The 24,558-nt window shown below is 39.5% G+C and overlaps 1 protein-coding gene across 1 annotated transcript in view; it reads left to right on the forward strand.

Annotated features, from left to right (window-relative positions):
- LOC124741450 (DDB1- and CUL4-associated factor 1-like) overlaps positions 1-17,067 on the forward strand; it is a 28,645-nt gene extending 11,578 nt beyond the window's left edge. The window contains exons 4-7 of the mRNA XM_047248730.1: positions 3,635-3,833; positions 6,001-6,167; positions 16,008-16,092; positions 16,353-17,067. Coding sequence (XP_047104686.1) covers positions 3,635-3,833; positions 6,001-6,167; positions 16,008-16,092; positions 16,353-16,567 — 666 coding nt within the window. The 3' untranslated portion in view covers positions 16,568-17,067. The remainder of the gene's footprint in view (positions 1-3,634; positions 3,834-6,000; positions 6,168-16,007; positions 16,093-16,352) is intronic.
- The last annotated feature ends 7,491 nt before the right edge of the window (positions 17,068-24,558 follow it).

Consider the following 24,558-nt stretch of genomic DNA (forward strand, 5'->3'; position numbering starts at 1 on the left):
AGACCGTATTCACTGTTACAACTTTCTCTCTCTCTCTCTCTCTCTCTCTCTCTCTCTCTCTCTCTCTCTCTCTCAGCATACTAATTAAATGACTGAATAGATGATTTGGATCCAATTACTGTCTTTACTTAGACAAAATGCTTAGGGTTTGTAGTCATATTGGGTGGCAAAAATGTATTTCAAATTCATTGAACACTTTTTGCATTGCTTTTCTTACCTTAATTTTGGATTTTTTTCAGCTTCTGTTTCTTGGTGATGAAGCTGACTTTGATTTTGTAGCAACTTCTCAGTGTGGCAATTAAACCACTGCAGATGTCTCCCATCCCTCATATAGATTTAAGCACATATAGATCTAAGGCCTATGGTGCATTGTTTTCGAATTTTATCCACATGTGCTCTGTATCTTCCTCCCTGGAGCTGAATATTTCATGTTGGCTGGTCAGATATTTCAATTTCTTTCCTGTCCTATCTTCCTTGACATTTCTTGTAACCCTTGCATTCATTGGCACTGTAACAGCCTTATAGTCACCGATTCCCTCCGAAGGGTTTGATCTGTTCAGTACTAGGAGGTCTAAGACATTGCTTGAAGTAATTCATAACAATCTCCTTCATGTCCCAACACCAGTTTATATCGTATGTCTCCCATTGTGCAGCTGACAAATTCCTCCCCCTACCTCCTCCATTAACAAAAGTGTGAGCAGGAAACTTACTTGCTTCACGATATTCTCCAAATTCCATCAAAAATTTTCTGCCACCACAGCTCCTTTTTCTAGTTTCCACTTTTGACTCACCTTTGGTGCTTACCTTTACACAAATTATTCCGCATTCAGAGTATAACAAGCTGACTAGGTATCATTGATTTCTGTATAGTAATAAATACACCACCAACATTTTGGATTCACTGTAATTCATGTCTGGTTTCAGCCAGCTTTCTGCTTCCAAGTACTGTGTGGGCATTATTGTTATTATTATTGTAAGTGAAACTAATTCTGGAACCTTTCTATGGGTGATCCTGTAGTTTACTAAAAGATTAATAAATTTTCTTTCTGATCTGCCAAGATGTAAGTTCTCATTTGAGAATAACTTGAATAATCTTAGTATGTTCCACATTTTTTCTGCTACCCAAGCAGCCGTTTTCTTTGTTTGGTACACACCAGATGCATCAAGAGGGGCAGTAAGAGTCTCCATGTGATAGTGGAAGTTAGGAGATATGTTATCAAACATTATCACAGAATTTCTTGAGGATTCCCCCATGTGACTCCAGACCTTATGACCACTATCGGTTAGAGTATAATACTGCAAATAGTGAAATGTTCTTCCAACCTGTGTGTGAGGCTGCCTTCGACAATTCAACCAGCTTGACAGTATGTATCTGACGCATTTTGCAAAGCTTGTGTGTAACCCCTGTCAGATTATGGATGCTTAATTTCCGCTATTATACTCAAAAGGTATTGCCACTGTTTACTATGAGAAGTTCAGAGTACCATTGCAAACATTCAGACTCGACCATACTCACAGTTTCTGCGATGAAGCTGGTAGCCATCTCATGCACTCAGGTGACATCTTGTTATGGGGCACCAGGCCTATAATATCCTGTTGTTTCCCAGGTCATCAGCCTTGCATATTGTTTCTCACCCTCCACCAGTTTTTTTGGGAGTCTTCTTGAGCAACAAAACTAGTAGGAGTCTAACAACCCTTGACAGAGTAGTATTATGTACAGGTACTCTCAAGCAAGGATGGAACCATATACCTACCAACTTGGGTGTTGAAGAGATCTAGACTTCATTTAGACTTAAAAGAACACAATGTGAGAATGGGGAGGGGTTAATAATAATCTAGAAAATATTTTAGGTCTGTGATTCCCCAAATTTTAGGTTATCATCCCAGCCATGTCTTTGTTCGCATTGATTGGTGTAAATTGAGGGATCCCATTAATGGCCATAAATGAAATGTGCTCTCAATATTTGTTAATCAAGTTCACTTAACACTGCATGTTATTGTGAGAACATTAGATCAGATGAAAAGACACCACATCAAGAAAATTCTTGTCCACACCAATGAACTGAGGTTATTTATAGCCCTTCTTCATATGTACGCAGTAGACAGACAAGTCCAGAAATTTCTAGGACTCCCTTCTTCCTTTCCTTGCAGATTCAGAGAAAGATGTCCATCCACTGTGCACAAGGATTCATGTTTATTCAGTAAATCGGACTGATTGATTTTGCAGCTAAAGATGAAAGTAAAAGAAACAGTGATAAAATGTGAGATTTCCTGCAAGTCATTGCTTAACTATTGAGATTCAGTGTGATGCACCAATGGTAGGAAGAGAGGTTGGAAGTAAGGGACAGAAGTTAGGGTCAGTTAAACCTGTCTGTGGCAAAGCACCTTTCATTCACTGATTCATTCAAACTTACTTACAAACGAGGCACTGTTCCTAAGGCTTAGATTTCTTCTTGAGGGTGAATACGCACCACTATGTGCTGCTTCTAGGTTGTGAATATCAGAACACTGAGTGTTTGACTCTAAAAGGGCAATCTGTGATTTTGGTGGAGACTTCCTTTTATTTTGGGTGATGGCTGTAAGTGTTCAAAAGCATTGTAGATTTCTGTACATGTTGTTATTCTACACCGAAAATTTCAGGTATAAGAACAAAGTGTGTTCCCCAGTTGTTTAAAGCTGCAAATGACTGTTGTATGCCCCTGGTTACTATAATAATCACCTAGCTGATTTCTTCATTCTTGGGTGATTTAGATTATTTATACCTGTACCAGGACCTTATCTCTTAGCAGATGGACATTGCAGTGTGTTCTTTGTCCTAATCATTCATATGGCTCCACACAACAAAGGGATTTTATGACAGATGAACTCATCTCATATTCAGTAGGTGTAGGATTTAAATACATTCTCCTTAATTTAGTTTTTTTTTCAGGAGTTTGTCTAAATTACATCAGGAAAATCCTGGGATAGTTCCTCAGTTAAGCCATAAGCAACTGTCTCACATATTCTTGACTAATTGGGTTTGCCCTCTATCTTTAATTACCTCTATGTTAACTGAGTGTTAAACTCAAAATATCCCTTGTTCTACGTACCTTAACTTACTTTAATCTCCCTTATTATTGCCACTACTGTATATTTCCTGATTTATTCGTTCATCTGATCATCTTTCCCTTTTACTGCTCTCTGTACCTTTATTAGGCTTCTTACACACTATTTGTCTTTTTTCTTTCCTTTTTCTCTCTCTTGACCAATTTTTGTATTTTGTCAGCACTTCTCTAATATGCAAGTTGCTGGCTACCTTCTTTGCATCATCTTGGGTTTTCAACTCTCATCTGTTTGTAGCCTGGTATCCAGTTAACTTACATGCTGCCTTGACATGCCAACACTGGCCTGCAATCCTATGTGACTTTCCTACTCCATCCCAGAATACATAATTTTATCGCATCTGCGTAAAGAAACTTTTGGTTCTCTAAGATAATATTTGTCAAATTCTGTTTGTGCATGTCAGCTGCTGATAGATAAGTATTAGTTTTTCAATACTTATGTGATGGTAGCATCATTTTGGTAAGAGTAGCATCTGTAAATGTGAATAAATATGTTTGATCAGTAACAAACTTTTTTTTTTCATCCGTTACAGGTAGTCTGTAATACAGAAGTCTGGGATCTTCGAACATTTCATTTATTACGAACTGTCTCTGTTCTCGATCAGTGTGAAATTAATTTCACAAGAGATGGCAGTATAATATATACTCGCCTGCTTGAACAAGAGACAGAAGATGACTTGCCATATGATTCATCGTTTAAAACTCTTGATGCATTTGACTATTCGTGTATAGGTAAGCATAAAAACATTAATTTTGTCACCTTTTTTAAAATCTGTTATGATGTGTGGCCTCATCAAGTGAAAAAGATAGCAAAAGATATAATCTGAGATCTGAGGACACAGCTATGAAACAAATATCTTTATTTTTTTGAGCTGCTGTTATTGGATGGTTCTTTTTTATAATATAATCAGATTATAAGTAAATCTATGCAGATATAAGGAACCTTTACCATTTTTTAAAGTTAATTGGCAGCAGAATCGTATGATTTTCTGTATGTATGAGGGTAATCCCAAAAGTAAGGTCTCCTATTTTTTATAAGTATGTAGACCTGTTTATTTCTACAATGGTTTACATCAGTTTATAGCTTGAACATTTATCTATTTTTCGACATAATCGCCATTTCTGTTGATGCATTTTTGTAGACACTGTGGCAGTTTTTGTAAGCCCATGTCATACCAGCTTGCCGCCATGCTGTTCAGAAAGTTATGAACCTCTTCTGTCACCTTGATGTCGGAGCTGAATCGCTGGGACCACAATTAACACTGACAGGTACTGTGAGACTCTGAAAAAACTCAAATAGGCAATTCAGAACCAGAGAAGAGGAATGTCGAGCAAGGGCATACACATTCTCCATGACAACGCTTGCCCACACATCGTTCGACAAACCGTTGGTCTCCTGCAACAGTTTCAGTGGAACATAATCACCCACCCACCCTGTAGTCCTGACTTGGCGCCCTGTTCCCTAGGTTAAAAGAACATTTGGCCGGAAAGCGATTCAGCTCCAACGACGAGGTGAAAGAAGAGGTTTATAATGTTCTGAACAGCATGACGGCGAGCTGGTATGACATGGGCATACAAAAACTGTCACAGCGGCTACAAAAATGCATCGACAGAAATGGTGATTGTGTCGAAAAATAGCTAAATGTTCAAGCTGTAAACTGATGTAAACCATTGTAGAAATGAACAGGTCTATGTACGTATAAAAAAATAGGAGACCTTACTTTTGGGATTACACTCGTAGTTTAAGATAGCTCAAATGGACTTGATTCTCTCCCCCCTCCCTCCCCCTCTCCCCTCCCCTCCCCCTCACCCCTCCCCCTCTCCCCTCCCCCTCTCCCCTCCCCTCACCCACATCCCCCCCCCCCCACACACACACACACACAGGTGGGGGGATCACCCATGTCTGTTTTGTTGAACAACTGATATTCGAGTTAAAGCAAACAGGGAAACCATGGATCATGATTTGAACCACACTCCACCCACATGCAAGTCCACTGTCTTAACCATAACACTAACTTACTTCGGCAACACGCACTCTCTCTCTCTGTCTCTGTCACACACACACACACACACACGCACACACACACACACACACACACACACACGTAATTGTACTTTGAGTCTCTGAAGTGAGGTGCAGCATCATCCACTACTACTTCCCATCCATTGACACTTGAGTTATGTCTATGCGAAAGACCTATCCCATTCCATTTTGGTCACTGTCATATCCTGCACCATCAGAGGCATGTCCATTTGTTGTGATGGAAGCTGCAGCATACAACTGCTCCTCTGCATCTTCTGTGCAGCTTGCCAGAATGACCACCAACCAACTGTATATCTGGGTGAGTTGACACCAGTACCTTGTGACCATGGAAACAGTTGACCAGCCAGTGGTAGAATATGCCACTGAGCCCTACTTGGGTGGCATCTGGCTGCTCCACAGCCTGTGCAGTGGGTATCCTTATTCCTAGCACCAGCTAATGTTAATTCTGTATGAGGGAACTCTCTCTCTGCATCACATACTTACTCTGCCAATCCTTGTGCACTTTCTTCAATCTTCATAACCCCAACTGCTTCATTCTATTACCTCACTGCAGTGTAATTCACAAGTCTCGAGCTCCTCCTCACCGTTTCCTCAGAGGTTCGAATCTCCCTCTAATCTTTACCACAACTTCCCCACTCCCGATCGTCACATCCATTTTTGCTAATGGTAATGTGTCTCTACCCTTGCCCACACCCGAGAGAGCTTTCTGAGTTTCCATATTCCTATCCTGTTTTCTAATTGTTTCTCTCTCTTCTAGCCTATACTGTTTTGCCCTTAAGATTATACAGTGTCAGGATCTGTATTCCAAACAGAATTTTCCAGTACTGTATTAACTACATTTTTTTCTCTTTAAAGCAACAATTGATGTAAAGAAGAATGTGTATGACTTGGCCTGCAACAAAAGTGGAACCCAGATCGCAATTGTTGAAAACCAAGGTGTCCTAGACTCCGTGGAGGAGTCATTTGTAAGAGTGTATGATGTGGGCCGAAGAAGAGATGATGAAGATGAAGCTGCAAATGTGGTAAGTTAATCTTTTTATGAAAATTAATGAATTTCTGGTTCACATAAAATCTTAGTTCACATTCTTATTTTATTTTTGAATATCAATTTGAAATATCTGGAGATACGTTACTGGTTCTATAATTTGTTAAGAAAATATGTGATCAGCACTATCAGGATACCTACTTGAATGTTTATTCATTTGTCAACTCTGCAGTGACATTTAATAGGATTTACATAATTCCCCTTACCTTTTTCGGAACCCATGCTCTTGTGCATGCATTAGGAAATACGTGTAGAAAGGTTTGCAGAGAAATAGGAATTCACTGTAGAGAGATGTAGTGAAGACAGGTATCAATGTGGACCATTCTTGGTACACATAGAACAACAGGAGCATCAAGGTGCCCCCACCCCCTCCAGCCATTACTTTTCCACACCTTTCGTGAGAAATAGATAATTACACTTTTGAACACCTTATCTCCACTGTTTTCACTGCACTTGCTGGAATATTTGTTAAACATTCTCCAAAGATGTAGTCTCTCATTGAAGTAACACATTACGTAATATACTTAATCAATAAAAAATAACATCTTCATACTTTTCCAATATCATTTAACATTGTTTTGTAAACATCATTTTAAAATCCTTTAATAAGAACTAGAAAATAATAACAAGAGAATGGTAGTATTGTGTAACAAAGTTTTCCCTATACTTACTGAAATTACTGGCCATTAGTGCTGTTAGATGATGTCTAAAATATGACACACACACTGTGGTAGGCTTTCCTGTATACTGCATTTACCTGAGTACAAAATGATTCTGAATGTAAGATAATCCTCTTTATTTTAACAGGGTCCTTGGGAAAAATTTATTTTTAATATATTCTGACTAATCAAAATTACAAACTGTTTTATTGGCATAAAATATCTTCCTAAATACTTGTATCATTTATTGATTGTCTACATTTTGATAATACAAGGGTAAATAAAACAAAGAAAAAGAAAGGTCTACATTAATTTGTGGGCCATTTTCTTTTCTACCCTTTTTGCTTACTAACCCTGTCATTTGTGGTATCACTAATTTTAATAATAATCATAATGAAACTTTCTGGCAGATTAAAACTGTGTGCCGGACCGAGACTCGAACTCGGGACCTTTGCCTTTCGCGAGCAAGTGCTCTAACAACTGAGCTACCCAAGCACGACTCACGCCCCGTCCTCACAGTTGTTAGAGCACTTGCCCTCGAAAGGCAAAGGTCCCGAGTTCGAGTCTCGATCCGGCACACAGTTTTAATCTGCCAGGAAGTTTCATATCAGCGCACACTCCACTGCAGAGCGAAAATCTCATTCTGGAAATATCCCCTAGGCTGTGGCTAAGCCATGTCTCCGCAATATCCTTTCTTTCAGGAGTGCTAGTTCTGCAAGGTTCGCAGGAGAGCTTCTGTTAAGTTTGGAAGGTAGGAGACGAGGTACTGGCAGAAGTAAAGCTGTGAGGACGGGGTGTGAGTCGTGCTTGGGTAGCTCAGTTGTTAGAGCACTTGCCCGCAAAAGGCGAAGGTCCCGAGTTCAAGTCTCGGTCCGGCACACAGTTTTAATCTGCCAGGAAGTTTCATATCAGCGCACACTCCGCTGCAGAGTGAAAATCTCATTCTGGAATAATCATAATAATCATCATCGTCATCATCATCATCCTAAATTCACAACTGTGAACTTTATATCTTCATTGTCACAATTACCTGCTGTTTCTCCCAAATATGTTGTGATTTTTGAAGCTGTGGTTACAGTGGGACCTGAGAACACAGTTGTTGGTGTCCAGCTCCCAAATGCATACCAGATTTCACTCCTACACTAATGTGAGGATATTACAATGTCTCTCACTCTGAACATATTGTCTGACCACCACTCTCTCATTGGGTGCGAAGAACCAGCGGTTTACATACCCCATTTAGTTCCCATCATACATCACAGTGAGTGTCAACAACATTGCGGCACAAAACATGTAAGTACACCACTGACCCCATTTAGACTTTTACTGCCTCTTGCAGAAATGAACACTAGTGTTGAGTATTTGTCCAATATTAAACTCAATTCAGTTTCAGCTACTAAATGGATTCAGACAAACTGCAGTTTATATGTTGTAGATATTCACAAGAAGCCAGAGTACAGAATATAGACTCCCATATTTGACCAACACGACATAATTTGCTGCCCACCCACTACTCCTGTCTCTGCACTTCTCAGCCAAACTGATATCACTGTTCCCCCTCCAACCTTTTCTGTGGTGCTATGCTTGAGCAGCTGTGAAATACAGACTGTAATATCTTCTGGGTTGCAAGTCATATGTAGCAACAGCAACAAATACTTAAATAAGAGATCACAACACAATTCAGTCCTATTCTCGTACTTTTGCTCGTCCTAGGATCTCCTGACATCTGCTGTACTGTCTTGGTCTTGCTGCTGTAGTTTATTCCCACAATAACAATTACAATCAGTTTAGTATGATTTTCGTTTGTTAGACATTTCATTCTCGATTAATTTTCTTTCTTGTGTCATCTGAGGGTCACCATGTTCTAAAACTGATTAAAAGTTGGTAACATTTTTACCCGGTATTCAAATACACTGAGGTGGCAAAAGTCATGGGATTGCAATATGCACGTATACAGATAGTAGTACTATGATGTACACAAGGTATGAAAGGGCAGTGCATTGGTGGTTTCAAGAGCCACAGTGTCAAAAGTGTGACGATAATACCAAATTTCAGGCATTACCTCTCACCATGGGCATTACAGTGGCCAACGTCCTTCACTTAACAAGCGAGAGCAACAGCATGTACATAGAGCTCTCAGTGCTAACAGACAAGTAACACTGCATGAAATAACTGCATAGATCAATGTGGGACGTATGGCGAATGTATCTGTAGGGACAGTGCAGCAAAATTTGGTGTTAACGGGCTATGGCAGCAGATGAATGACATAAGTGCCTTTGCTAAAAGCACGATATCGCCTGCAATGCCTCTCCTGGGATTGCGACCGTATCAGTTGGACGCTAGATTACTGCAAACCGTGGCCAGGTTACATGAGTTCCAATTTCAGTCGTGAGAACTGATGATAAGGTTTGAGAGTGGCGCCAACTGCCAACCCCATGAAGCCATGGACCCAGGTTGTCAACGAGGCACTGTGCAAGCTAGTGGTAGCTTCATAATGGTGTGGGCTGTGTTTACATGGAATTTCAGGTACTGGATCCTCTGGTCCAATTAAACCAAATATTGACTGGAAATCGCCATTTGCAGCCAAGCATGGACTTCATGTTCCCAAACATGTCACCAGGCCACTATTGTTTGAGAAGAACATTCTGGACAATTTGATGGAATGATTTGGTCACACCTTGAACATTTACGGGACGTAATCGAGATGTCAGTTTGTGCACAAAATCCTGCACCGGCAACACTTTTGCAATTATGGGCGGCTATAGGGGCAGCAGAGCTCACTATTTCTGCAGTGGCATGTAGTGACTTGAGTTCATGCCAGTTGCTGCACTTTGGCAGACTAAAGGTGGTCTGACACAATATTAGGACATATCCCATGACTTTTGTCACCTCATTATATGTGAACAATGACTAAATTTGTCATTTGCAATGCACTTAGTAAATCATTAGTCTCTCATAACCAAATAAAATATTGATGTGTATTCAGAAGGAAGTAATGTTTTTTGAAGGATATTTTAGCTTTGGAATGTTACCGTCCTTTAAAAAGCAGAGTTAGTGTTTGTATAAAGTATCCGTATATGTATGAGAACTTTCATTGCAAACATGTTCAGATTTATAAGATGATAGAACTTAATGCTATTTTCTCCTTAGTGGCTAGTTCATAGTTTCTCGCATATCCCTTACACTAATGCCACTTGAGTCAAACGTCATGTGATTTTTCGAGCAACATTTATACTGTATCAAGTGCTTCAGCGTATCGGGAAATCTTGAGCTCGTTCAAATGAGAGTATGATTTGGCCATCCCCGAGCTACCAAATTCTTCAAAATAAATCTGCACGTGACCTCAGTAGCTGAAGCTTCATCTCTAAATGTAAGATGACCCCCATTTATTCTAAATGTTAAAATGTTGACCACAGCAGCAACAGTTTAATCTATGAATATAAGAGGACAAATTTGGGGAAAAAGCCTCATCTTATAACAGTGTGAACTTTCGAATGAAGTGCTCTATCAGTAGAGTAATTTCCCAGAAATTAAGAGCTACTACAGTTTCCAAAAGATGAATGGAGTAGTTATTTGAGTTAATTTTGTCGGTCATCTCCCTCCGCACACTGTATCCCAGTTTGCAATGTAGGTTGTTACTCAGGGTAGGTAGTTACTTGTGAACAAGTGCAGCTGAATTGAAATTATTGAACTTTACTTGTACATTTTTCTGTTGCAAATACCTTTCAAATTTTCATTATGAAATTGCATTGTCACCAACTGTTTTAAACTAACTGCTACAAGACTCATACCATGTCATCCATGAGGCTGTTTGAAGTGTTATTCTGTTTGCAGTATCCATCAACTGCACTTCAGTTACTGTTAGAAATGCACAACCCCCATACTTCAGTTGTAGCTGACCAACAAATAACTGGAAGTGTCGGCCAACAACAATTAAGTTTTAGATTTTCATGTTTGGAATTATTGTTTGCGCACTTCTAATTGTTCAAGTTAAGTTGTTATTTCACAGGAGCTTTAAAGGATGTTAAGGGTTCTGAACCTCATCTTTCACAGGTAGTTCAACTTTGGAAAAAGAGCTCGTAATGTACTGAGTTCACATTTCTGTCCTCCATACCTCCACTTCTTTCTGTCATAATTTATTGTGTCTGTCTATCTCATGAAATTCATATTGAAAGTTTTTCTAGGTTATTTACCTTTGAAAGTAAATACCATTAAGTAATGGTCAGTGCTGTTTTGACTAAATTAAACAGTCTTGTCAGTACCAGACTGAGAAGTCAAATATTCAACATATATTTTCCCGTTGCTGGCAGCATTCACATCTATGATTTGCTTAGAAATTTGTGGAGCCATTATAATGATAACAGTAAAAGTCCACAATTAATATGCCTTGCCTATCAGCAATCTCTTATATCCTAAAGTCTTATATTTTAATGTTATATTTGAGGCTTTGAAAATTCATCTTCAGTTTGACCAAGAAATGAAAATCATCTTGTATCTTCTTAATATAAGAATTATCCACCAGCACATTTCATTGCACTGATTGAGTAAAAATTGTACTATCCAAAATTTTAAATTATGTAACCATGGATCATCCACCTTTTTTTTTTTTTTAGTCCAGTAACATTCACCAAGAAAGATAGTGCAACAAAGTGTTTGTTGAATGACTTTAAAAATGAGTTGGGTTCAAATTCTCAGTTAGCCACACTGCTTAAGGTGTTCAGTTTTAATAACTCATGTAAAGCACATGACAGGGTGGTACCCATAAAAGACCATCACCATAACATGCCTTCCTTCTATGTCTACTCACCATTTTGTCTCTAACCTCAGGAACATCCCACAACCTTCCTACCCTGTCACACCTCACCCCATTTTTATTTATGTAGTAATATCTATCAAGATGGAATATACATAATATTTTGGGGGTTGGTTATTCTGAAGAATGGTTGTAGATATAAATTTTTCACCTCTTTCTAATCAACCTTTCTCATTTACTTATATCTAAAAACAAAGATGATGTAACTTACCAAACGAAAGTGTTGGTATGTTGATAGAGACACTAACAAACACAAACACACACACAAAATTCAAGCTTTCGCAACCCAAGGTTGCTTCATCAGGGAAGAGGGAAGGAGAGGGAAAGACAAAAGGATGTGGGTTTTAAGGGAGAGGTAAGGAGTCATTCCAATCCTGGGAGCGGAAAGACTTACCTTACGGGGAAAAAAGGACAGGTATACACTCTCTCTCTCTCTCTCTCTCTCTCTCTCTCTCTCTCTCTCTCGCGTGCGCGCGCACACACACACACACACACACACACACAAAAGCAGACATATGTAAAGGCCAATTTACTTAGTTATACATTAATCATTCTTACTATGGACTGCAGGCTGAACTTATTTTGGCAAATGAAAACTGTGTGCTGTACCGAAACCAAACATACGCTCTGCTGCAAAGTGAAACATTTGTTCTGAAGTTATACTTCCCCAGTATGATATTTGTGTTGCTGCTATTGCAAACATTCACTTCCTAATGCAGCTTTTGTGTACACCCACTTAAGACATGTAGTTGGCAACAGTCCAATATGAAGTACAATTACGATCTGTCTGAAGATTTCACGTCCTCTTCTTTTTGAAGTGGGTTTGTCGTCATCATCACTTCGTGAACTGTTACAGTTTTATTTACATATGGCTTGTTTGTGTTCTAAGCAAAACAGGATAAACTTCTTTCATTGTGCCATTTGCAGTATTTAATATGTGCAAAATCTGTTTGTAAATCCTGCCGGCAGCCTTCAGTTTTCTTCATACTTAGAAGGTTTGGAGCTCCATGCCCGGACATCAGTTTTTCTAAAGCAGTATGATGCAATTCTCAAAAATAAAAACTTAACAAAATCATCATTTAAAAGATTGGGTTTTCTAGCACCATTAACTACAAAACATTTCCGAGCCTATTAACGTAGTCTTTGGTAGACAAATGCATAATTTTTAAAAGTCTTTTGAGCAAATAAGTTTTGTAATTGTGATGTTTCTTATTCGAATATCACTAATAGTAACTTCTTTTCATTTATTAATGAATAAAAATGCTAATTAAGAATTAACAAATATCATATTTTGTTAATAAATATAGAACTGAAATAAAAGTGGAAAAAAAATACTGCTAACAAGAATTCAACTAGCAACTTCTCAATTGCGAATCTTTAATGCTTCACACAGCTATTGGTGACTGTGACTATATATTGTACCTATCAGTACTCGGAAATCTTGTAATATTTGAAGGTGGCTTTTTTAAATTTGTTAATTTTTTAATAATTAATTAATTATGTTGTACTGGTTTAGGAAACTGAAGTCCAGGTGCTGACCTCCAAATGCCATTAGCAGAAAGAAAATCGAAGCGGGCAGAACAGTCTGTTAAGATCCTTTGTTAGATCCACATTTTAGTATTGACAGGGTGGAGTAAATTGTTTTGCAGTCTACTGAATTCTTAGCGACAGTCATGTTGAGCATTAAACGCGATTGTAGCTTGTTATTTAATGAATTTTTATTCCATTTGTTGCGAGTTGTCACGGCTGATGGTGGTGGTGAGCAAACACTTCTACACAAGCAAGCGAGAGATGTAAATTGTTGGATACATATGTCCATCCAGCGCTAAGAACGTGCTTGTGTGTACCGACACTGTAGCTCGGAACCGGCAACAATGCAATCCCCATACTGCCAATATTCGTGGGTTGGACTTTAGTCCTTATTATGACAATAAGATTGAGATGACTACAGTTGCTTCCACAAGTGCTTTTATTTTACTTGATCCTAATTACCATCTTTTGGATAATTATTAGTAGTTAAGAGTACAGCAGAGTCCCGCTAATCTGAACACCGGTAATCTGAATGTTCAGTTAATTTGAACATGAAAAATGTTAGTCTAATGTGGAAAGCTGTGTGGTAAACTGCTGTACATACACACTATTTTAATTTACACAGTACAGTAAATGTGGATTAGAAAAATTGGCAAGAAAACGTTCGGTTTAAACAATGCATAACAATGAAAGAAAAGCTGTCAAACTTACTAAAATACAACAGAATTTTATCCCTACTTATTAGATGACAAAAACTCAGTCATTGTTTTTTGGTGTAATGAAGACAGTCTGTTATATGCCACATAGTTGTGCCATCGTCTCATAAACATAAAATCAGCAGGTGTAGCAGTGGGCTGTTGCTCCAAATAACGTAGCGTGAGGTCAAGGGCTTCTGCTGTGTCACTGTGCGACACCAGCCCTCTTTTGTCACTTTCAGGCTCATTGTCACTTCTGTCACAGCAGTCCACTTCTGCCTGGTCTTGAGTCACAGCAGCAACTAAATCAGTGTCAGTAAGGTTCTCCACACATGCCCCATCCGCTGCCATCCACTCATCTACGTCTCCTTCACTAGCTTCTTCACATCCAGGTTTTGTCTGTATGATTTGTAGTAGATTTTCCTCGTCATTTTTGACTATGTTGTCCTGAAATTCAAGAGATGTCCACAGTCTTCTCCACAATTTTCTCAAGAGTATTTTCTGAAATATTCTGCCATGTCTCAGCAGCCCAATAAGTAACATCCTTCACATTGGTCTTTTTTGTTTTGTCCACTAAAGAAATGCTATCATCTTGGATCATCATTCTTAAAAATTGTTTTCTGTAAATCAGTTTTAATGTTTGCAGTACGCCCTGGTCCATCGGCTGTAGAAGCGGTGTAACATTCAGTGCCAAAAACTTCACCACAATTTCTCCATCACATAATTCCTCAGTGCTAGGGTGAGATGGCGCGTTATCAATCAAAAGGATTGCACAGGGAGACAAATGAGTCTCCTTAGAAAACCGAATAACAGAGGGAACAAACTGGCTGTGAAACCATTCTTTGAACAGCTTATCATCCATCCATGTTTTTCTGGTTGTAATAATATATGGGCAGGGACTTCATGTTGCAGTTTTTAAAAGCTCTGGGCCTAGCAGATTTGCCTGTCAGCATTAAAGGCAGCTTGTGATTACCAGGAGTGTTGCTGCACGCTAATAAAATCACACAATCTTTGCACATTTTAAAACCAGGAGCATTGTCTTCTGCTTTTGATGCCAGGCTTTTTGTTGGCAGTGCCCTAAAATTAAGGCCTGCCTCATCAGCATTATAAATTTGTTGGGGAGAATACTTTCCCCCTCTTATCATTTTTTCAAACTCACCCAAGTATCCCTTCACTGCATCACAGTCAGAAGAAAGCTTCTCTCCAGTAATTGTTAACTGATAGATTCCATTACATTTTTTGAATCTGTCCAACCAACCTGTACTCGCACTGAAAGGCTCATCACCATTCATTAACTTGTTCAGGTAAAAGCCTTTTCCTGAACCAGTGCTCCACTCAAAGGAGTTCCCCTTTCTCTTTCATGCGTAAACCAAAGGAAAAGAACTTCATCCACTTTATCGTACTGGGACTGTTTCAAAGTCTACTGAATTTCGAGTGTTTTTCCTGAAGACGTTGCACAGGACTGTTCAAGCTTCATTTGGTTCTTTTTCCAATCACAAATGGTTGCTTTACCAACACCCTGTTCTGTTGCCAGTTTAGATACATTTTCACAATTGCCCAATTGCCTATCCGCCTCAAAGCATTCAGTTTTTCTTTGAGAGTTAACGTTGTATGTTTCCGTTTACTCATGACGAAAATACCTACACCACTACACCTGAACGAATACAATACAACTGTTATGCGTGCCAGTGATCAGTAACTAACATAACCAAGCACTTTTTTGCGACCCAACTGGCAGTGCACTGACCTCAAACACTGCAAATGTGTCAACAATGCACAACAACAAAGGCAGGGAGTGAAAGTGAGTCATTGTTCCCACATTTGTTCCCATTTGTTACCATGGTGTACCTACTTATATGCTTGGTATACTTCATTCTAGAAACTCGTCACCATAATTCTGGCTAATCCGAAAAAATTGGTAATCTGAATGAAGTCTGGTCCCAATTAGTTCAGATTAACAGGACTCTACTATATATTTAATTTTATTTTTGTGTAATTAAGTGTTTGTTTAAGTAGACTGTCATTAAAGTACTTAAGTTAATTTTCTCTTGCTGCTAAAGTATTTTAATAATTACAGTACATGTAGTTCTAATGCTGTGAGTATCCTCATTCTATTACAGGAGGAAGAAGAGGAGGAAGATGAGTTAGATGGCAGTGACGATGGCTCGGCATCACAGTCAGGTTCTGATGATGAGCAGCAGGATGGTAAGACTGTACACTTTTCCTCTTGTTAGTAAAACACTTCTGTTGAATATTGCAGAAACAGTGTGTTAATCATGTGAGCCAAGTACTGGCGAGTTACAACATTATGAGGTAAACAGTTCATTAAACTGTGTACATTTGAAATCTCCATAACTGTAACTTTTCCTGTATATTTATGTAGAATTCATGTACAGATAAACAGTACTCCATGCTCTCCATACTGCAATCCAATTCATTTAAATGTTTTGTTCTCTTTGTTTAAGGAAATGGAGGTGCAGCAGGAGGTGGTGGGGGCAATGGAGGGGGTGGTGGTGGCGCAGCACCAGCAGGGGGGGCAGGTGAGAACAATGGAAATGATGGTGACAACGGAAATGAGAACAATGCTGAGGGTGGAGCAAGTGATTCAGATGACGAACTAATCCTCACACTTTCAGATAGTCCAGATACTGATGACCTTGACGAAATATGGTTCCCGTGATGATTGTGTATAAAAATACTTATTTTTTAGTGAAATGAAATTTCAATGCAATTTGTGAATAAAGTGCCCTAAACGATCGTGGATTGAATATGACAAGTGAAGACTGGTTGGAATGACTTTTTGTAACACATTGTGTTGTGAAATGCAGTGATCAGCAAAAAGTTGTCTGTGGATTACTTTAGAAATTATGTTGGACAGGTCTGGGATATGAGAGTATTCAAGACGTATTAAATGTTACTGACATGTAAAAATTGAGATTTTTGTGACCATTAAGGTCTTATTTTAGACATTGCCAGTACAGCTAGAACCATAAAACCAGAACTGTACATAAGACAATGATCATGTTCCTGTATTTAGGAATGTTGTACTGAATCTACAATGTAAAAATGTGGCATACTATATCATGCCTTCAGGTGTGAAATGATGCCATTTGTGTTTGATTGTAACGCCCATTTGTAATACATTTTATTTCAAATATTATATTTATGTTTTTCATACAATTTGGTCATTTTTAAACATAAAGGCAATTAATGCTGCAGACTTTTAATCACCTTTCCTCCTGTCTGATGTAAAGGTGTGCCTTAATTTGTTACTGCCAACAGTGATACCTGTAAAAATGAAAATAGTTGTGAAACAAAGAAATTCCTTTGTTAAGTTCAATAATGATTTCCTGGAAGGGCTTTAAATTTTAGTATTGGGTCTTAACCATCTACTCCTCTATGTTGAGTGGAAAGTCAAACAAATATTTTTTTTATTTATTATATGAAATATTACAGCAGAATACCAAAAATTAGCATTAAATATTGTAGGTGGCAGTAGGCTGAAGATTTACAAATGTTGCCACTGTACGAATACAGCTGCTCCAATTGAGACATATGCCGACCAAGAACAGCATTCTGTAATTTGGCTTTGAACTATGAAGATCTGAAAACTGTTAGAATCCTTGAAAAAAAAATGAAAATCCAATATCGTGGTTGACTTATGTTGTGCCGTTAAGAGAACAACTGGAGCAGGAAGTCAGCATAAATGCTTGTCATCCAGGTCATGTGCATTTTGATACAACTTCAATGAGCATTGCAGTAACTGAATCCATAGGAGCACTTGTATTCATCCAGTGAAATTTCAGAAATACAAGAATTAAAATACTAGTTATTGATCAACACATCAAAGCCTGGGCATGTGAATTATTATCTCTGACAAACAATTATGAAATGTTCCATCATCAGAGAAGAGGAAGCTTTATTGATTTGATACATTGTGAGCTGCTTAAAGGTATTCCCTAAAAAGAAAGAATGATTAAGAAATAATAATAGCCACTTAAATTTGAATTATGTGCAAATTTGTTTATTTGTTGACTCAAGACAGCTGTGCATAATTCATAATATATTATTGTATATCTGTTTTAAGTCAATTGGGGCAAAATAAAACTTTCGAACTTAATTTCATCCACAGTACAGATACCGCCTAAGGAACAGTATGCCTCATATGTAATGCCACAAAAAATTCAGTACATGCATGAAATAGATTAGAGTAAGATTTATAACTGACAAGTTTCTAGAGCTGTAATCAGTATGTTATTTGATTTGTTTGTATCCATTTTTGAAAGAGTCGTCGCATAAAAATTATTAGAGTATTTGTTTATTTACATTTTGTGTACTACTTGGGACCACTGTAATCAATTTTATGAAGAGGGCTGTTAAGTAACCTTTTGGCGTAATACTACTTCAGCCTCCTGGATGTCAAATTCCTTTCTTTGTCTGTAATCATCATTTTAATTATCTGTTTGCAGTCTGCTGTTATTTGAAAGCTTTTTGATATTGTGTTTTGTTTTTAAACTTACTATTGTTATTTTGTAATTCCCTCATGTTTTTATCAATTTCCTTAATTCATCTAGAGTCAGTATTACTGTTCTAGAATTTGTCGTATTTCCATGAAGATGATGTTTTCTGGTTTCCTGGTCTTACATCCAGAGGAAAGTGCTCCTTCCTGGTGGTGCTCATTGTTTTTGGTTGGTCCCAGTCAAAGGCCTGGTTTGGGTGCAGCTCTCCACACTAGTTGAGCCTGTACAAGCCTGTTTATCTCTGAATAACTATTGCAACCTACATCCATTTGAACTTGATTACTGTATTCATCCCTGGGCCTGTCTGTACAGTTTTTACCCGCCCCCAATACTTCCTCTAATTGCAGATTGACAATTTTGTGATGAGTCAGAATGTGCCCTGCCAGCTGATCCCTTCTTTTAATCAAGAAGTGCTATAGATATCTTTTCTCCCCAGTTCGATTCAGTACCACACTTTCAGTTATACAATCTAATCTGCAGCATTCTCCTACAGTTCCACCACATTTCAAAAGCTACTATTCTTCACTTGTTTGAAATACTTATCCACATTTCACTTTCATACAAGGCTGCACTCTAGACAAATAGGTGTTAGCAAAATCTTTTATTTCAGTAATGCTTTCTTGCTATAGCCAGACTGCATTTTATGTCCTTTCTGCTTCGGTCTTTAACTTTATTTTGCTGCACAAATGGTAAGACTAACCTACTACTTTTCGTGTTTCATCCCCTAATCTAATTCCCTCAGCATTGCCTGATTTAATTTGACTTCAGTATATGCTCAAAAGACACCTATTAATGGACATTAATATGGGGTGTGACTACCCTTCGTCTTTATGATGGCCTGAACTCTAGTAAGTGCACTTTTAATGAGGTGCCTAAATATCTGTGGAGGAATGGCAGTCTGTTCTTTGTCAAGAGCTGAAATCAGAGAAGGTTGTGACGGAGGACTCTGGGGTCTGTAGTGATGTCAGTTTTCTAACGCATCCCAACGATGTTCCATTGGGTTCAGGTCGGGACTTCGGGCAGGCCTTTCCATTCCAAAATGCTATTGTTCACAAATCGTTGCCTCACAGATTGTGCTTTTTGGCAGGGTGCCTTTTCATGCTAGTACAATCGTTTTTTCCAGACTGTTCCTCTGTTGTATGCAGTACACGTTGCTGTAAAATGTGTTCATATCCTCCTACATTTAGTATTTCCTGAAGTGCAAGAAGGCAAGCAGACCCAAACCATGATAACCGTTCCCATACCTTAATAACGCCTCCTCCGCACTTCACTGTTTCCAAAAGCCAGTGCATCTACACAGTGGTGGTTGGTTGTGCCAGCATCTGCATCTATCAGTACAGTTGTAAAGCTGGTGGTATTACGGAGCCTATAGCCCCCCCCCCCCCCCCCCCCCCAGAACATGAGGAAGGCTATCGTTATGTACATCGTAGAGTTACCATACCTCAACATGTAAACTCCAGTAGACAGACCAGCACCGCCACTACCACTGCCACAGATGTTCCTGTGAAATTTCTTCTAGCAAATCAAGTAACTGGGAAACATTGCCCATAAAGGAAGACAGTTCGTATACTGTCAGACCATGTAAACTTCATTCTAAACCATGGTTCTAATGATTTGGCTTTGGAGACATTGGAATATGAAGTGTGCATGGGGCAGCCATATAGCCCCCTGACAGAGCCTCCAACACTTGCAAGATCCCCACTCCAGTGGAGAAACAAGGTGAAAGAAAATCACTGAAAAGTGGCTCCCATACTACAGTGGAACATAGAATAGGTCAGGACGCATGTGGAGGAACAAACTCCTAACACAGAAACATTCCCTGTGTTAGTGCTTACAAGAAACACATTTTAAACCCACAGACACCCATGTGCTGTGAGACTGTACCCGCCACCACAAGGGTGACCTGACTGGGGAAATGGCCAAGGGAGAGGCAGCTGTGTTTTTCACACACTACTCCTCTGCTGTCCCTGGTTACTGACTTGCATTGAAGTTCATGTGGGTCAGAGGATCACTATATGCCCTTGGTACTTATCACCACAGGAAGCGAGAGATTCCGAGGCTCTCACAGATCTTATAGACCATCTCCACCAACCATTTCTCCCATTTGAAGTTTTGAATGCTCATAACATATTATGAGACTCACACTGTACTTTTCCCAGGATCAAGTTTTAGAGAGTGTCATGATGTCTCAGAAGCTGTGCATGCTCAACACAGAAAGTCTGACCTGTTTAAACACTGCTACAGCAGAGTGAAATGGTGCTGTTCACCCAGCTGGCTGTGTTTGAACACCGACACAATGGGGTGGATCACATCACATGTAGGGTCTCCAAGCTGCCACCCTATCCATTCTGAAATCGTCAGATCATATTAGAAGGCAGCCTTTATCTTGGTGGAATGATGCATGCAGCTCAGCAATTCAGGGCAAGCATACTGCTCTGTGACATTATTAAGTTCTGCCCAGCAATAGAAAACCTCGCAGCCTTTCAAGAAGTAAGAGACAAAACTCGACACACAATCAAGAAAAGATCATGGCATGCATTCCTGGACTCTATCGTTCCATGTGTTCTTTGTAAGTGTGGGAAGCCATCAGAAATATTTGTGGTTAATGTGGTCCTTACCGATAGCAGAAACATTCCCTGTGTTAGTGCTTACAAGAAACACATTTTAAACCCACTGACACCCCTGTGCTGTGAGACTGTACCTGCCACCACAAGGGTGACCTGACTGGGGAAATGGCCAAGGGAATGCTTACAGAGCACCGTTAAAGAACAGTGAATGGGGGCAACGTTGACATTTGTGGAGGCCTACCACAAACATGGTGATTCATTACCGGATCGAATCGTACATTGGTGTACGAGGGCTATACAGAAAGTAGGGAACGTATCTGTCTGACACCGCTAGGCACGCACCGATCGCATATATTTTGGTATGTGCTAGCTCGGCAGCTCAGTCGGCATCCATCTGTGACAGCAGGAATGTCTCTGCGTTTCTGGTTTTTTCGATATTCGAATTTGAAATGTGCGCTGCAATTGAAAATCCCGCCAGTTGTGAGGTGCGGTCTGTGACACAGTTTTTGTTGGTAAAAAAAACCTAAAACCTATAGAAATTTATTGTTAACTGTATGAAGTGTATGGAAACAACGTAATGAGTGAATGTTCCTCTGGAAATGGTGCATTTGGTTTAAAAATGGCCGAACCAACATTCATGATGAAGAGAAGAGTGGATGCCCGAGCATTGTGACTAAAGTTGTTGAAATGATTCGTGAAAACCGTCACTTCACAATAACAGAGCTTTCGCTTTCTTTTCCACAAGTTTCACGGACTTTGTTGTTTGAAATTGTCACTCAAAAGCTAGGCTACCACAAATTTTGTGCACGATAGGTCCCCAAAATGCTTACAGAGCACCGTAAAGAACAGTGAATGGGGGCAACGTTGACATTTCTGGAGGCCTACCACAAACATGGTGATTCATTACCAGATCGAATCGTAACCGGTGATGAGACTTGGGTGAAACATGTCAATTGCGAGACAAAATTACAGTCCATGGAGTGGGGGCACACAAGGTCCCCCCAACAACCAAGAAATTGTTTGCGAACCTTGTCAGCAAGGAAGTTGATGGTGACAGTGTTTTGGGATAGGCATGGTGTGCTTCTTATTGATTTTCTCGAACGTGAAGAACCATAAATTCTGCCCTGTACTGTCAAACTTTGCACAGCCTTAGAAAAGCAGTTCAAAAGAAAAGCCAAGGAAAGCTGACATTCAAAATGTTTTTGCACAACAATGCCTGACCTCACACAGCAAACCGCATTAAAGAACTCCTTAATTCATTCAAATGGGAAATTTTCCCTCATCCACCCTACAGCCCCGATCTTGCACCAAGCGACTTCAACTTGTTTCCCAAGATGAACAACTGGCTGGCAACGCAGTGCTTTGATGACAATGTGGAACTCCAGGCAGGTGTGACTCACTAGCTGAAGTCTCAGGCGGCAGAATTTTACGACGAAGGTCTTTCGAAGCTTGTCCACTGCTATTTTTTTCTTCTTTTCTCTCCCCCCCACAAAAAAAAAAAAAAAAAAAAGTTCCCTACTTTCTGAATAGCCCTTGTATCTAAACAATACCTACAATACCTAGAGATATTGCCCAGACGGTGCCAGAGCATTTTGTGATGACTACTGCTACTGTTAGCCAGGGTTCAGTGTCCTGCGCTATTATTGTTTGGCCATTGCGAGGGCCAAGTTGAACTTGGCATCCAACAATTCTGAGTCACACAACTGGCCTTTCTCCATGTGAGAGATGGATCTCGGACTGTCTGCAGCTGCTGACACTGCACCCAGATATCACCAAATTTGATATAGTATGCTGCAAGACTTGGAAACAATGTCAAAGGAAATCCTCTTCAAATGTTAATTCCCAATTTCCCAACTCTTGTTCGTAGGCAATTCTGATAACCCCTCAACCGAGGAGAGGACCAAACATGCCCCAGTAGTTACCAGCTTAATGACAAGCTGTGTAGGAAAAATGTTAGAATGAATGGTCAAAAATCCTCTTGTCTGTGTGTTAGAGACAAGCAAGCAACCTTAGCTGCTATCAAAGTGGATTTACAAGATATTGAGCCACTGTCAGCAGCTATCCAGCAGCCTTTCCTATCTACAGTAACCTCCCCCCCCCCCCCCCCTTCCCCAGAATGTGAGCAAAAACACATTAATAGGCATACATGATTAAAAATCACAGTCCTCTCCAATCTTCCTAAAAATCTGTCGTAAGTGAAGGAAATTAAAGTTACAATACAATGCTTGACAATAATTTGTGGTAATGAATTTCATCAATTCTTAAAAAATCACAGATGTATAACAGCAAGTAAAAACTTGTCAAAAAATTGACATTGGTATCTGTGTACATGGTAATTGAGCTGTTTTCTGACATGCCATGACTACAAATTATACATTCAAAACACACGTTTTCGAGAGATCATCCTTTGTGCTCACCCAGAAGAAAGCAAAAGTTGATGAACATGTTGAATTAAACCAAAAACATCACTGCAACTAGTTTAACCATAAGCATAAAGGCAGACATCTGCTTAATGACATACTTTGTCACCATTGCTGCTATTGTTAAATTCTTTTCTTATGAGCCACATTCCGTATGCTCACCACCATTAAAAGTGTTATTTTAGGCTTGATGAGAGAAACAGAGATGTGAAAAAATGAGTTCACATCCCGAATTGATGTTACTAGCTTATTAGAAGTTAGATTAGTGAGTTACTGTACACTGTGTAAAATGTAGATCAGAAAGGAAACTCAGGTGCCATAGTTTTGCTTCATACCCTCTTTCACTGCTGCCAATCTTTACGATCTAGTGTGTGGTGCAAAGTATATACATGATTAAAGGAAAATGTCTAACCTCCGTAACATCCTTGTCAAACGCTACAATATTCCTAGACCACCTTCTCTATACAGTGGTTCCTACCCCTGTAACCGACTCCGCTGCAAAACCTGCCCCATGCATCCCCCCACAACCAACTGCTCCAGCCCCGCTACTGGTAAAATATACACAATTCAAGGCAGGGCCACATGTGAAACAACACGTCATTTATCAGCTGACATGCCTGCACTGCACAGCCTTTTACATCGGTATGACGACAAGTAAACTGGCTGAGCGCATGAACGGCCACAGACGAACTGTCCGCCTAGGAGATGTCCAATAGCCTGTAGCAGAGAATGCCGTCCAGCATAATTCTAGGGACCTAGGAACCTGCTACAACGTACGTGCCATTTGGCTTCTCCCACCCAACACCAGTCCCTCGGAACTGCGGAGATAGGAACTTGCACTCCAACACATCCTTTCATCCTGCCATCCCCCTGGACTGAAGCTACGTTAACCAACCTCACTCTCATTTACTCTTCAGTCTTCTCCTTTTTCCCCCTCTCCTCTTTAGCCATTCACGCATCTTTCCATCCTACATAGTTGTGTTTATCTTTATACTATATACCTCTTTACTTCTGTATGCATCCTCTTTGGTTTGAAGGTGGCACAGGACTTAACAGTAGAATATCTTTGGCTTCCCTCTGACAATCATGCCTCCATCCTTGCTACCCTCCCTGTTTACCTTTCGCTGTTGCTTCATAACCTGGTTTGTGAGCAACTGAATCCAC

Source organism: Schistocerca piceifrons, chromosome 1 (genome assembly GCF_021461385.2).
Source record: "Schistocerca piceifrons isolate TAMUIC-IGC-003096 chromosome 1, iqSchPice1.1, whole genome shotgun sequence".
Lineage (NCBI taxonomy): Eukaryota > Metazoa > Arthropoda > Insecta > Orthoptera > Acrididae > Schistocerca > Schistocerca piceifrons.